Genomic DNA, 16194 nt, shown 5'->3' with positions numbered 1-16194 from the left:
TCCACTTCCCCTTCAAACTCTAGCTTACATTTTTCAAACAAAAATCTCTAAAGCATCTCAGTTCCCTATTAGTGCTTGGAAGCCTGGGGACTGTGATGTGGGCATCCCAGTGAAAGGAACAGAGGGCTAATGAAAGCTCATCTAGATCCAATCCCCTCCCCCATATTCTACTGGATACAGCTTAGAAGTCATCAACACTCTGTGAGCCTTAGTTTCTTCATCTTTACAAAGAGATAAAAAAAGACACCCCTACTTCACAAGTGTCTCATGTGAGAAGTTGAGGTGTCATATTTGAATTCCTACCTTGTACTGTTAAGTTTAATATAAGCTCTGTCATGAGGAGCACAGACTTAGAAAAGCAAGGGCTATCTGCTTGTAGGAACCTAACCACTGCATAGATGAACTGAAATATGTTATGGCAGTAGCCACCTCCTCCCTCCACTCTCACACTCTTTCTCTTTACCCCACAGTTGGACTCCTATACCCATTCCCCAGGGACTGCTCTCAAGCAATGTTAAATGGCGATACCAGCTCTGGCCTCTACACCATCTATATAAATGGTGACAAGACCCAAGCACTGGAAGTCTACTGTGATATGACCTCTGATGGAGGTGGATGGATCGTGAGTACCACAGTGGATTTTAGAGCTCTGGGACAGGGGCTTGGATGTGGGGAAGTGTGTACTCTCAAATACATGTGCATAAGACTTTGCAAGGTAGTCCTTGTCACATGGAAGTCCTTCACAATTGTCTATTTAAATAGAAAGTAGAAGTCTAGAACTGGAGATGTAGTTCAGTTAGTAAAGCACTTGCTTAGAATGTACAAGGTTTTGAGTTCAATCCCCAGCACTGCAGAAGACAAAGAATAAAGTTAGTAAATTTCTACTTGTACTCAGAAGGTTGAGGCAGAAGGATCAGGAGTTCAATAGAGATCATCCTAAAATATCAGTTTTGAGCCATTCTGGGATAACAGAACAGAACGAGGTGGGGAGAGGAATGTCAGTGGCAGGCAAACCTGCTAGCTATAGTAATCAGTGCTGGCTGAATAGCTTTGCTTTACCAGACATATGTTTAAAATTTCAAGACTTATTTCAATCCCATGACCATATTGGCTGTACAGAATATATTTTTTATCAATAAAATTTGTTTGTAGGTCACTCCCCCAATCTCTCCTCCACTGTCAGGTTCAGTGTCATGCATCATGAAGACTGATGAGAGACCAAGATGCATTGATGTTACCAGAACTAAGAAACATTGTCCATTTCTCCCTAGACATGGGGAGGTGAGGGCATGATGTGCTCAAAGTCACAAGGCGAATTAATAAGCAATGGAGAAAGCTAGAGATAGATGGGTGTTCTTTCCTCCCTCTGGTCTTCCTCCTTCCAAAAAGATATCTTCTCTTCTCTTCCCTTCTATTACTTAAGTATCCATGTCGTTGTAGGTTTTCCTGAGACGCAAAAATGGACGTGAGGACTTCTATCGTAACTGGAAGGCCTATGCTGCTGGGTTTGGAGACCGCAAAGAAGAATTCTGGCTTGGTAATGAAGCTCTGAAAGTTTGTGAAAGATATACCTGTTTCTGTCCTCCTGGCCATTTGCCCTCCTGTAGTGAGCAATGGGGACAGGAAAGGATTAGAAGGAAAGAAGTTTGGTAGGAGCCACAGAGTGTTGAAATAATTAAATGTTCCAGGTCACAAAAATAAAGCATTATCAAGCCAGGCCTGTGGAAAACCCTTGCCTTAAGTCAGATGCTAAACCAATTATGGAACCAACCTCAATGCTGTCATGGACTGCTTCCCTCTTGAGCTCCAAACACTGAGATGTGTCTCATGGTCATAATCTTTCACCCAGAACATCCCTGCAAAGAGCAGAATTCCCATCTTAGTCATGAGAAAATAGTCTCTCATGGATATTGTATGGTTTATCTATGGCAATCTGGCCAATGGACAAATACACTGTCATTCAAATTTGCCCAAGTTAGTATTATAGGGCCACCATTCATCATGGATACTTTGCAGCAAGCCACATGAACAGAGTATTGTTCTCTGTACCACTGTCTAAGCCTAAGACATTCCATCCCAAAGCCATCCATTGTTTCATGTTGGTTATGAATTTTAGAGTGTTCAGGTCATATCCCTAGGCTTATCACGTCTAATCTTCACAATACAAAAGGAAATTGATAAGCAAACGTGTTGAACTGTTTTTTGAGGCTCAGAAACATGAGATTTGTTTTGTCTGCCATCATACCATCAAAGAATGTTTCAAGCCCAAGTTTGCATATGTCCCACTGTTGAGTGTTACCCTACTGCCTTAGTCACCTGTGATCGCTTACCAGACATTGCCTGTCATCCACAGGACTGGATAACCTGAGCAAAATCACAGCCCAAGGGCAGTACGAACTCCGAGTGGACCTACAAGACCACGGGGAGTCAGCCTATGCTGTGTATGACAGGTTCAGTGTCGGAGATGCCAAGAGTCGCTACAAGCTGAAGGTAGAAGGATACAGTGGAACAGCAGGTATGGGGTAGCTCCACTGTGAGTCTGGAGCCCTGAACTTCCTATGGATTTGCTCATTTACCACTCCTGTTTCTGAATCAACAGATACTTGAATGTCTTCTGGATGCTAATCTAGAAGAGCTATCATTAGAAACATCTAGGCCAACATCTGCAACATCTTGTCTCTGAAATGTAGAGTAGATCAATAATCATGTTAACTATGGTCGTATTATAATGACTCTCATTTTTAAAAAATGTGTTTCTTGTTCTTTTGTAGTTAATAGTTGTAGAGTGGTGATAGGAAAATGGTCTTTCAAAGCCCTCCGTCTTCACCAGATGATTCCTTATATTGGGCATATGATGTCTCTGACAATCTGCTAATGTGTGTATTCTGAAATATTGGGATGTCACGGAGAGAGGTTAAAATGTGTTTCTTCTATGTTCTCTGGTGATGCCCACATTCCTAGTATTGTTAGTCTTCTGACTGTCAAGCGACCTTTTGTTCTTTACCTCAATTATAACCCTAATATGCTAGCTTATTTTTATGTGATACCCAGGCTATCTGACAATATTTAGTTGCCTGAGGTCTTATTTATGACTGTAGACAGATACCTTTGTATTTGAGGGACATGCCCATTTATACTATTTGGGAGGGGATAGAGGTTTTTGTCTTTGACTTAAAATGGCCTTTGTACAGCTTTCGGACTCCACATTCAAGGAGAAACTAATCACAAGGCCATTCTTAACAAGGTGGCATCCTTCTCGGTAGGTATTTTCTGCTACTGAACCCTCACAAACGTCGTTTAGAAAAATGATATAAAGATCAGAAAAATTACTTGGAAAAATTCAAAAAATTTCAGCTCACAGAAGGAGTGTGTGTGTGTGTGTATGTGTGTGTGTGTGTGTGTGTGTGTGTGTGTGTGTGTGTGTGTGTGTGTGAGAGAGAGAGAGAGAGAGAGAGAGAGAGAGAGAGAGCATGCCCAGGCGTGCATGCCTAGAGATCAGTGGAAACAAGGAGGGTCTGGGTCAAGAATGCAGACCATCTCCTATAAACCATGGCCTCTTTGGGTGGCCTTATTTTACGATTATTTAAACAGGAGACAGATTTGTAACTCCTCTGGGAGCCCCACCAGAAAGGAAAAAGTCTTCACCTTTGACTAATAGGTACCAAAGCCAGGTTGCAGCGAAAAGGACACAAAGCTCCTTTGAGAAGCAATTTGGAATGATGGAAGAGAGGGAGCCAGGGGTGGAAATTATTTTAACACTTACATGCCTCAAAAAAAAAATCTGACACTTTATCACCTGACAGTAAATACCTCTTTAGCTGAGATCATGTCAAGAAGGAAAGATCTTGTTACTTGGCAAGAAAATCCAACAACCAGCAAGAATGTGGCTTATGTTCTCTTTATATCTCTCTCTGGTGGAGGAGAACACTGTGGTCTTTCCCTTCACTCTAAGGAACCCTTTCAGGTTGTAGCTTCCTGCGTGCTTTGGTAATAGTGTCTCACAGGAAAGTTTCTTCAATATCTGCCTGCTCTCCTGTATGTTAATGAGTATCATCGTTAGTTAAAAAGACTCCAAAAGACCTTTGACAGCTTACTCCAAGATCTCAGCATCAAATACCTGGATGTCTTAGAATGTTTGCATACAGCCCTGTGGCTTGGGAGTAAAAAGGACCCAGACAATATTCTCAAGTAGCTCTGTATGAAAATGAGGTTCTTAGGTAAGAATCAGACAACACCAGCCTAGTAAGCACTTTTTTTTAAAATGATTACAAAACACCTAGGCTATCTGACAACATTTACTGATTGAAGGTCTTAATTGTGACTGTAACGAGGTACCTTTGTATTTGAGGGACATGCCGACTGTTACTATTTTTGTTTTGTTTTGTTTGGAAGTTTACAGGATCTCATTATGAAGCCCCTGTTGGCCTCAAACATGCACACTTCCTGCCTTAGCCCATCCTACCACATGCTGGGATTACAGATGTTCACCATGATTACCATGTTCACTCACACATCATTAGTAAAGGCAAATTTCTCACCTTATCCTCATAGATCTTTTAGGCAAAGCAAATATAGACAAATCATAAACAACTGCTCTTTGACTCTTTGTATGCCTCTTCTCCCTGTCCAGAAAAGAAATCATATCTGGTATTATAAGAGTGCTGTGAGGTGGACAGAAGCCACTGGATGTCTGCATTTTTTTTAGATGAGAAAATGAAAGTTTAGAGGAAGCTCAGCCTGTGCCAGGTCACAATTAGAAAGGCAAAGAGATGGACATGAATGGAATTTTCCAGAACCACCTGCGCCTTCTTTCTTAACATATAACAGTGCTTCTGTCAGAGATAAGTCTCAGAGGTGGCATTCATGTCCCATGCTTTGATCCTCAGTCCAATCTGAGGTTCAGTGCCAGCATACCCAAGGATCTTTCAGTTCTCGCCTTTGATTCTGCCCTTGACAACCTTAGGAGACTTTGATTTGAGGGGAGTCTTTATTCTCTCATCTCTTTCTCTCTTTTATTCTTAATCAGGTGACTCCATGAACTATCACAATGGTAGATCCTTCTCCACCTATGACAAGGACACAGACTCAGCCATAACCAACTGTGCCTTGTCCTACAAAGGAGCTTTCTGGTATAAGAACTGTCATCGTGTCAACCTGATGGGTAGATATGGGGACAATAACCACAGTCAGGTGAGTAGTCTGACAAGGCTGGGGAAGCAAGATGTGGGTGAGGAAAGGACACTTCAATTAGAAAGTGTGTTATCTTCCAACACAGTGAGAAATCTCAATGACATGGCAGTACATATTACCTCTTAGAGAGCCCAAGGGGAACCACTGTCCAAAGAGGTCACAAATTTAGAATTTTCCACACAGATAAAATTATTGTTGGAACTCTGTAAAGCTAATTAAAGTGGATGCTATTCAAGGGAGACAGGGATGATAGAAACCCTGGCAGAGCACAGGCCCACACGCATCTTTATAGTCCCAAGAAGGACATGGGCAGAAGGCATGAACTTCGAATCCCCTTTACTCATACCCTGTGAGAGCTGACCTTCCTGAGGTCCAAGAATAATTTTGGAAGCATGCCCAAACCTTCATACGCCTAGCACCCACCCTCTGTTTTTTTTCCCACAAACCCCATCCAAGTCTAGTGCAACTCCTGCCACAGCAGATTTCTGAGCTCAAGAAAATATAAATGATATGGCATGAAACTGAGGTCCACAGGACTTACAGCTGTTCAAGACAAAACCCTTTATCTCTCACACAAGTGTGTATGTGTGGGGATGGGGTCAGAGGGGTGTACATGGTATATGTATGGAGGACACACACATATAGACTATAGAGAGCTATGAAGTCTGCTTCCTCCCCTCACATTTATGTGGGCTCTCAGGGCTCCTAGCTTGAAAGGTGAACTCCTTTCCTTGTTGAGACATCTCCTCAGCCCTCACATGGAAGGCTGAAACACAATCCTAACTCTGCATATCAGGTTGCCAAGCTTGAATTCCACCTGCATTCATTTTTGTTGTTCTATGCAAAACCCTTAGTAAAATTCACCCCATGGGAATCTTGTGAATTAATACAACACAACACACACACACACACACACACACACACACACACACACACACACACACACACTGTACCCAGCTGTTCATTATGCCCTTTTTCTTAGAAACAGAAGTTAATGTCAGCCATCATTTTATTTCAAGATGGCTGTTCAGAGCTCTGTGAAAACCGTGTTGACTCCTAATAATGGGTAAAGAGTTAGCTTAGATTCAGCTGGCCTGGTTGAAAGTTTTCACAACACAGGCCAGCAGAGACAGAGTCAAGACACAAAATGCCAAGTGGTTATAAGTTGAAACAAACCCCTCTGTGTTTTGATGACTAAATGGTGATGGTCCAACATTGTGTCCAAATGGAACTAACCCATGAGGCTCTGGTTTTTTTCTGCAGGGGGTTAACTGGTTTCATTGGAAGGGCCACGAGTACTCAATCCAGTTTGCTGAGATGAAACTGAGACCCAGCAACTTCCGAAATCTGGAAGGCAGGCGTAAGCGGGCATAAATTCCAGGGACAATTTGGTGAGAGAGGAATGGGGCCCAGAGAAAAGAAAGGATTTTTACCAAAGCATCAACACAACCAGTCCAACGGTGAAGCTATCCTTGGGCATTTGGTGGGCATCCAAGCAGACCATGGATCACTGAGGCACTGATATAGGCCCCTCTGCAATGACTTCCTTTGCACCAAAGACAACAGTCTGCAACCAGTTTCTGCTTTCTTGTTTGAGCAAAGTCTCCTAGCAACCGCAACACCATGATTTTTACTTCTCTTGGGTGGTTCTGGCAATGGGAGAGGGGCAAGCTGGCTATCTAGTGGACATGATCATTTTCAGAGCCAGCTGTATTTTACACAAAGCTGTACAATTGTTATTGGTTGCAGTCACAAAGATAAAACGTGTGTCATTGGAAGTTACCCCTTGCCCCACACCCCACTGATGTTTTGTACATTTCCTACAACTGAAGCCAGAAAAGTGATATTGTTTAAATTTTGAGGACATTAATATTATTAATATAATAATGGTGATGGTGATGATGGTGAAAACTGAGGACTTTTAAAGAGATGTTCCCTTCCCAAACTCGTCTGGACAGTACCTGATTGTATTTTTGTTTTGTTTTGTTTTTTAATAAAAGCACAGTACTTTTCAGTTTGTCTGACATTTTGATTTTCATTGTCAAGTCTGAATTTCGCCAAAACCAGTGTATCTGAACAAAAGGAAGAGTGCTGGGAAAGGAAAGGGATGGGGTCACAGGGCTCGGGTCACAGGGTTTGGGTCACAGGGCTCAATTCCAGGGAAGGAGAGAGAGGAGACAGGAGGCAGAGAGGGAAATCAACTAGAAGTTTTACAGGTTGAAAGAACTTAACACCCTAAGATCGAGCTTCGTGTTTGTCATTTTAATGATTTGTATTTTTTCTTTCTTTATGATTTATGTTTTGAAGATGCTTTGGTGTCTGCTTTCTAGTGCAGCCTGGAAATTCTATCATGAGAGAAGGATTGGTAACATGGGCAGACTTCCCATACTCTACCATTCCCAAATCACCTGACTTCTATGAGTCACAATTCTCTATTCTGTAAAGGAAATGCCCACTTCTTATTTTAGAAGTCTAAACTATGCATCCAGGAGCGGACTCTAGCACTGTGCTTGACATGAAGGCAATGACTATGAGCTATCTCTACTATCAGTTCCTATGGAATGATTCTTGGGCTTGGCTATGGCTACTTACCCAGTTAGTAAACAGAACTGCTTAAACCTGTGCCTTTGTCTCTGTTCCATCTCTAGCCAGCCCCTGATGAAAATCTGCCCCTTTTGGGTTTTGATGTACTACTGTGGCAGAGTTCTAGTTGCAAATTATAGTTGGGGAAATTCAACTGTCTGGTGTGTGGGGCACTCTTGAATCATTAAATCTAGAAAATATGCTAGAATTGTCTCCTTCTCTCCCTACATCAAAGAACCTAAACAGAAGAGAGCTCCAAACTCAGCCTAGACACTTGATGGTACCATGTACTCCCTACCAGCCCAGCAGGTCTGAGCCTGTTTAGCAACGCAGTGAATCAGAGTCATGGACTGCTGCAGCATTTCCCTTCAAACCAAGTCCAAGACAATCCCTAGCTCATAGTCTTAAAGATTCTCAGCAAATTGACTTATTTAATGAACGTGTTTGGGCCTCTGGGACCTCGTTCAAATGGAATGTAGTGGTTAAAAAGCCAGGATGAGAGGAATTCATGGCTCCAGCCAGATCCCCTACTGCTGAGTTTATCTTGCTTTAATAAATGCTGTCACGTTATATACACAATTTGCTATTCCAGATCATAAGACCCATAACCTGCGACATAGCCATAGCAACATTTTCCTGGCTGCACAAACCCAAACAAATGGCTCCCTGTAACAACTAGGCCTCAAGGGCAAGACTTAACTCTCCACTGGTCACTGACTTGGAAGGGCCTAAGCCCAAACAAATTCCTTCTCTCTTCAAAGCTATAGATTGGCCTAGCTGCTAAGATATCTCCTAGAACCAACCCATACAAAAATCAAATCCTCATCAGAAAAAGGGACTAAATCAGGTAAGAGTCCTTAATTAGAGCCTTTAGAAGAGTTTAGATGCCCTTAAAGCAGTGGTTCTTAACCTATGAGCCATGACCCCTTTGGGGGTCACAGCTATTTACATTATGGTTCACCACATTAGCAAATTTACAGCTATGAAATAATTTTATGTTCAGGAGGTACCACAACATGACAAAATGTATTAAAAGGTTGCAGCATTAGGACAGTTGAGAAGCAGTACCTTAAATGGAGGCTGGGGAATGGAGGGGTCTGAGACTACAATGTTCAAAGCTCAACACACTCCTCAGTCTCTGACCCTGAGGTTTTTTTTCAAGCAGTTGCCTCCAACTGAGAAGTCTCTTCAGTTTATACTCTACACACAAGTTTTCCAACAGACATGAACCAAACAAAGTCACCCCTTGACAATAATATCCAAGGTGTTCAGTGGCCCCTAAGATTCTTTTGTCATCCACTCTCCTCCTTCCTCCCTGTTTTGTGGTCCATTCCAAGGTTATTCATGCAAATTATACCAATGTCTCCCAGAATCTGGTAGTGTGATAAATGGGAGGCACCAGCAGTACACAGAATGGAGATTGGGGGGGGGGGGATGAGCCAAAGGACCTATCTTTCAACTCCATCTCTGAGCCACAACTGTAGAATTGGGATAACATACTAAGGTAGGTCTTAAAGATGATGTCCTAAGGTTCGACAGTAGCCAGTGGACAGTACATATCTCTTTCCTCCCCGAGGTTCAGATAGCTGAAGTTCACATTTACCCCTGCAGACCTACAGAGTCACTGTCCCACAGATACAGACTTGGGGGAGCTGTACCAGCCCTGTGGTTCTGCTCCACTGCCAGGAACCTATGGAAAGAGTTTCTTGCTCAGACCACTCTTTGGACTGCCTGCTTGGTGCCATTGCTAAACATATGTTTCTCCTATACATTCACGTTCATGTCTCTTTTCTCTTATTGTAGTGACCATAGTCATTTAATGAATTCTAAGCATCCAAATTCCAATGTAGAAGACTTAGGACTAATTTGTTATTTGTCCACCAGTGGATAATGACCCTATAGTCCCATGAAGACCAGGAGAAAAACATGTCTTTCTCCTCCTGATTGTCAATTGCAGACTCATGAAGGGAGCTTTATTACTCGCCAAAGAATATTTAATAAATCAAGGGCCCCTGAGATTCTCTTCTCCATAGTGTTTAGCAACAAGGTCACTTGAGTGTGTCTGTGACCACCATCCATGGCTAGCTATTCCACTAGAAGGGTCACAAAAGCCCATTCCAGCTTGCTGACTTGCAGCTGAGGCCCAACAGCATCTTATGTATGGAGGGTAGATGCCATCACCATTAGAGGCAGACATGGCTCTGTGTGACTTTGTACTCTCTGAAGCAGTACTTTGGAAGACCTGAAGGAGAAAACTTCCATGATCTTCTCTATACTCAGCCCTGACAAGCATGACTGGGTTGACAAAGCCTAGAAAATAAGGCATAAGACAATTGTTTTTCAACACATTTTACAGAAGACTAGATACTAAAGGTTCTAACTCATTGTTAATTCTATCCATTGATGTATTCAGACTTTATTTTTTTTAATTATATGTAAATACACTGTAGCTATCTTCAGACACTCCAGAAGAGTCAGATCTCATTATGGATGGTTGTGAGCCACCATGTGGTTGCTGGGATTTGAACTCAGGACCTTTGAAAGAGCAGTCAGTGCTCTTAACCGCTGAGCCATTTCTCCTGCCCCCGTATTCTGACTTTGAATAGACTATTAGGAAGCAGCACAACAGAAGAAGGTAAGATATGGCTAGAAAAGCTCAGCTGCCAGGGGTGCCTTTGAGGGATCTGTCTTAGCCCTGACCCCTTCATCATTATGTCTACCATGATGTTCTTCCTTAACACAGAAGTAAAATGAATTGTTTGTAATATAAATACAAATAACGAATTAGTCCAGCAGCTGTATTTCTTCACCTTTGTAGTGGGTTACCCCACTAACCACTCAGAGAAACCAAAATGTATTTCAGGCTACTCCTCCACAGCTGAGCAGTTAAATGATCTTCCTTAAGGTCTAAACTCATCCGGCTCCTCCCAGCCATGAACCCATGATTCTGGTATATTATTATTGGTCTGGTTCTTTGGGCTTCAGATGTTTTTTCTCATGGTGTCTTCTCAGACCCTCTCCTCGTGGTGATCTTTCTGGAAAAAAAAAAAAAAAACTTCCCTTGTCCCCTCTCTTCTCCACCTCCTGGCTGATGGAAGCATCTGCCCTAGTCTCTCTTCTGCACAGCCATTGGGTGTTTATTGACAAGGCAGAGAATAAATGGTAAGAATTATTTACACAAACTTGAGACAGGAGATCCTTGCTATAAGTATTACAACGCCATGTCTGGGCAGAGAAGTCAGCATTTGAATAACACAAGGATAACCTTTATACAGTTCACAAAAACATTATCCGTACACATAGATCCCGAAACAATGGGTTCGGCTGACCATGGATGGTGTTTGAATATGAAATGTTCTCCACAGGCTTGTGAGTTTGAACACTTGGTCCCCAGTTAGTTGCACTTTTAAAGAAGCCTAGGAAACCCTAGGGAGTAAAATCTCACTGGAGGCAGCCATGTACTGGAGGGGAGGCTTTGTGGTTTCACAAGGCCTCCCCCTTTTGCTTAGCGACTCTCTGGTTAACTACTAAGGCAATGTGGCCAGATGTCCTTCTTCTCTTGTCACCAAGTCTTTCCTGTCATGATGGAATATGTTCCCTGAAACTGTAAGCAAGAATATAAACCTTTTTTTTTTCTGAAATTGCTTCTTTTCAGGCATGTTGATGCAACAATAAAAAAAGGGGGGGAACTATTACAAATGGAGACCTCTAAAGCAGTGAGCCTAAATGCATCTTTCCACCCATGACGTGTTTCTTTCAGGTTTTGATACAGTGGTGAATGCACCTAAGGAAGAAACGCATGATCCGAGTTATAAATTAGTAGAAGTTCACTAGCTGAAAAGTGCAGAAGGAAGAGCAGAGCAGGCCTGCAGACCCACGGCTGCCCCGCTGCTCAGAGAGATTGTCAGAGGCACCCGGGCAAGGTGAGGCACAATGTTAGCTACTTTTGCATAGCTTTGACAAAATACCCAATAAAGGCTTCAGGAAGGGGAGGGTTATTCAGGTTCACAGATTGAAATTGTGCTCTTCCCTTCCACAGTGGCAGGGAAGTTATGGTACTAAGAGCCACCGTAGCTAGAAATCAGCAGATCACAGCACATCCACAAGAGAGCAAAGAGACATGAAGGTTGACGCTCAGTTTGCTTTCTTCTTGTTTTAACTTGATCCAGTCCAGGATCCCAGCCCGTGGGGTGGAGCTGTGTACTGTCAGGGTACCTTTCACTCCTTCTGTTGATCCTCTCTGGAAACACCGGTACAGACACATCTAAGGGTGTGCCTCATTAATCCCTGATGAATTTCCTATCCCAGCCAAGCTGCAATGGAAATGAGCAATCATAGACATGGAGCAGATGAGGCTGCAAGGAGCAAGAAGACCCACCACACAGCCCTCACTGGTCCGGAAAACAGAATTTTAGAATCTAGTTTTCTGACTTCAATGTAGAATTAATGGAAGAGGAGTATTATCTTCAAACCATGTTGTGGTGGCTTCTGGGAAGTGAGCTGGAGATGGGACGGAGAAGAGCACACAGGATGCTTTGGGGGTCCAGGAGAAGGAAGAGAAGCTCTGGCTGAGTGTGTAGATTCCACATGGGGTCTACATAGAGGTTTACAGGTGACAGTTATAGGTTTGGGACCACAGAGAGTTTCTCCAGACCTTACCCCCGTTCCAGTCTGCTTATAATAATTATTTGGGATTTATTTTTCTGAACTCAGCTGTTAGTTTCTATTGGGGCAGCCCAATGAGGGATGTGAGAAGCTGGGTAGAGGCTTCATTCACTTGGGAACAGGGTGACAGGAGGGTCCTGAAGTGCCGGATTCTTCGCTTCTAGTGTAGGTAAGAGACCCTCTCTTGGTGACTATGCTTAGCGAGAGGCCTAGTAATGAGATCAAGGTGAGGCCTGTGCTGAATGACAGAGGGGAAGATGGTAAGGGACAGAGGTGAAGAGGGACAGACTGAAGACACTGAGCCCAGGCCTGGCACACTTAGCCTTGCTCTCTAAGAAGTGCAGTTATTCACTAGAAAGGTGTGTGCTCCGATCCATTCATAGCCTTCCGGCTCAGGAGCATTGGGAATACCAGTGTGTGCCAGGGGACTGCCAGGGTTTGTGTTGGTGTCTGGTACCAGCATCCAGCAGATGGCTCACTTTCCTGGTCCTCCCACTGCCCCAAGAAGGACACAGATGAAACCAGCCTCTAGAAAGGAAGCCGAGTGAGGCTCATTTGGGATTTGCCCCCATTCCTACCAGGTCCAGTAAGGAAAGCTTAATAGTTCACAGCAAAAACTCACAGGGTTAGGGTGAGAGACTCCAAACTAAGTAGCTCCCATAGGCACATGCCACATGTGCAACCACAGGTTGGAAGGATGAGTTTCTCAACAGTGAAATGACTACCTCCAAGTTCACCTAGGCCCTAAGTGCCAGAGTCCATGAATCCTTACAGTCCCTTTTGACCTACGCACCTTGAAGAACGCCTGTACATCTTTATTCCTTTACCCACTGGTATGGACATACTGGTGTGCATCCCAGGCTCTCCTAATGCCAAGTCATTTTAGAATCCCCACCTAGTATTTCTGAATATCTTATAAAATGAGAATTAATGGCAGGGGTGAGGGTGGTGAACAGAAAACTCTCCACACAGGTTTCTCGCCTTCAAATTGAAAGACAAGGCAAATGTCTTGGGTAAGTATTTAAAATAACCAGCAGGTGGCAGCCTCCTCCCATCTTAGGAGGGCAGTGACCCTGGGTGTTCCTAATAGAGATGATTGATGTTATTAGGGTTCATGGCAAGGGGACAAGGCTGGCGATTTGCTGACACCTCTGGGCAAACAATTTCTCCCCTTTGCATTAACCTTCTCCACGGGAGTCTCCAATACTTCCTAGTAACTTATAAGAAGCCTGACTGACCATCATTTCTTTCCTAATTCCTTACCTGCTTTTTACCAATAGATGCATCCTAGGGTGGGGACAGGAGCATTGCAAGCAAGGAGCTATTTGTGTCCCAGTGACCAGTTACCACTCTGACTTGACATGGACCCTGGCAATAATCAGCACCCTTTACAAGTTGCTAAGCAACTGACTCCTTCATACCCTACGCCCATTTCTGGTTCCCTTCTGTTTACTAATCCCCTCTTGTTGGTTATAAAGACTGCCTGTACTATCACCCATTGTCCTGGTCTATCTCTAACCTCTTACCAGTGATACTTCTAGCTCTCTTTACTCTCTTTGATTTCCAGCATGGAGACAGGTGGGGAAGTGCCCATGGCTCTCCCTTTGCCTATTGCTGTTGGCTTTCTCTCTGTCTATAAAGCCCTGTTTAGATATTGGTTCTTGCACATCATCTTGAGTAACATGAGCAGCAATTGGCATAAAGTCAAGAGTCCCAGGTCCTTCGCACCTGTTTCCTGGAGCCAATCTCCACCTGAAAGCACTGTAAAGTATTCTCTTCAGTCATAGTGTGCTGCTCTGTGGCTCAAATCCTCTGACACTTGTCTTCTGGTTCAAAGAAAAACTCGCCATAAGAGTGGCCTTGAAGACATCTACTTTTCTTTCCTATGATGCTCTGGGATACTGGCCTCCCACTAAGATACTCAGGAGGCATGGCCACTGGAAGCCCTTGATCAAGAATGATTTTCCCAGACAGACAGTGGCACCATAGACCTTTAATCCCAGCAGTTGAAAGACAGAGGCAGGCAGATCTCCATGACTTTGAGACTAGCCTGGTCTACAGAGCAAGTTCTAGAACAGACAGAGCTACATAGAGAAACCCTATCTCGAGCCCCACCCCATGATCAAAAGCAAACAAGCAAACAAAACGTTTTTCCCTTGGCACAGGTATGGCTTATTTCATCTCTGACTTATATTCCAGCATCATTATCTCCATGAGATGAGATATTTTCTCCCATAATCCCACCACCTCTTTCTCCATCTCTGTCTCTGTCTGTTTCTCTGTCTGTCTCTCTCTCTCTCTCTCTCTCTCTCTCTCTCTCTCTCTCTCTCTCTCTCTCACACACACACACACACACACACAAACACACACACACACCATCCCCAATGCTCCTTTTCTTCCATAGCATGCATTTCCACCCTTTGGCTTATTTGTATGTATTGTCTCTGGAAAGCAATTTCCTTTACCTTGTCTCTGGCACCAAGAACAAAGCTGTTCTTCCTAGCATTTCCCAGCCATTACTTATTTGTTCCCTGAGCAGACCAAGGAGGAGGGCTCAGCAGACCCATTAGCTCCACTTGCTAATGGAATTCGTGCTCCACTTGCACAAACCCCAAAAGCATCAATCATCACTACTAGGAACACTCAGGGTTTCTAAGTGAGTGCTGACTGTATCCCACATCTTCTGTTCATCATCGTCGTATACCTGAAATAAGCAGAAAGGGATCTCAATGCCACCTATATCAGCATGGATCTGGATTCAGACCATGCTTGCCCTTGCCATGAGTGTGATGAGAGAGAATGGAAGAATTGCTCTATGAGAGCATGTAAAAATAGCCTTTCCCGAAGAGAACTAGATTGTCCTCCAGGGAACTTGGCAGAAAATTGGGAGTGACTTGCAGGGAGGGGGAAAATACAATGGATTTCAGTGTTTTTAAAGACAGAGTACATTGCATGCCTAACCAAAGTAAAGGTACTTCTCCCAGGACTCTCCATCCACATGGTCCCTCCGGAGCACACTCCCAGTTTCAGAGCATGGAAGGACCATTTCTCAAGAATCAGAGGGAGAGAAGGCACATTCACTGACCTCTTAAAGCATCACTGATGCTGAAGGTCCTTAAGATCTTGAGGGGAAGAAGAGGGGAATTTCCCAGGCATGGTGGGGGCAGCGCCAGCATGGCTTGCCTCTGTTGTGTGCTCAGGAGTTGCTCAAAAGGAAAGAAGGCCTTGGTTGTCTCCAGAGGCATTCATCTTTGCTCTGTAGATTTCCTTCTCACTAAGGTCTTTATAAGTAGCTAGCAGAGAAGAGGAAGGAAGGACCCTCAGTGTATGAAAAGAGCCTCAGAGTCAGAAAGAGCAAGTAGAGCCAACTTCAAAGAGGCTGAGGACCGTGCTCCACTGGTGCCTTTCCAATGAGCAGGAGATCCTGGTATGGACAGATGTGTCAATCCAAAAGCCCAAGTGAAGTGTCTTAGGCGCCTACCACTCAGTGTGACTGATGAGACCCCAGAGCAGACTGCAGATTCTTAAGTATGTCGATTGCTGTGCTTTGATGGAGACAAGCACCGCATCACTGTCACATCTACAGAACCGCCACTTCTCCATGTTCAGGTCTCAAATATCCATACCCACAATTGTAGCACCCCACTCGGGTACTGAATTCTCAATGCTGCAACTATAGCAGATGCTGCAGATGTACCAGGTATCCCATAACAAACTCCTCATTAATACATCAATTTATAACAACTACCAGGAGGA

At 43.7% G+C, this 16194-nt stretch overlaps 1 protein-coding gene across 1 annotated transcript in view; it reads left to right on the top strand.

Moving 5' to 3' along the window:
• Positions 1-7188, top strand: part of Tnc (tenascin C) — an 87119-nt gene extending 79931 nt beyond the window's left edge. The window contains 5 exon segments of the mRNA XM_052176641.1: positions 471-622; positions 1441-1537; positions 2354-2515; positions 5027-5190; positions 6454-7188. Coding sequence (XP_052032601.1) covers positions 471-622; positions 1441-1537; positions 2354-2515; positions 5027-5190; positions 6454-6564 — 686 coding nt within the window. The 3' untranslated portion in view covers positions 6565-7188.
• The last annotated feature ends 9006 nt before the right edge of the window (positions 7189-16194 follow it).

Source organism: Apodemus sylvaticus, chromosome 3, assembly GCF_947179515.1.
Source record: "Apodemus sylvaticus chromosome 3, mApoSyl1.1, whole genome shotgun sequence".
NCBI lineage: Eukaryota > Metazoa > Chordata > Mammalia > Rodentia > Muridae > Apodemus > Apodemus sylvaticus.
Note: the sequence above shows the minus strand (reverse complement) of the source record. Positions and strands in the feature narration are given on the sequence as shown.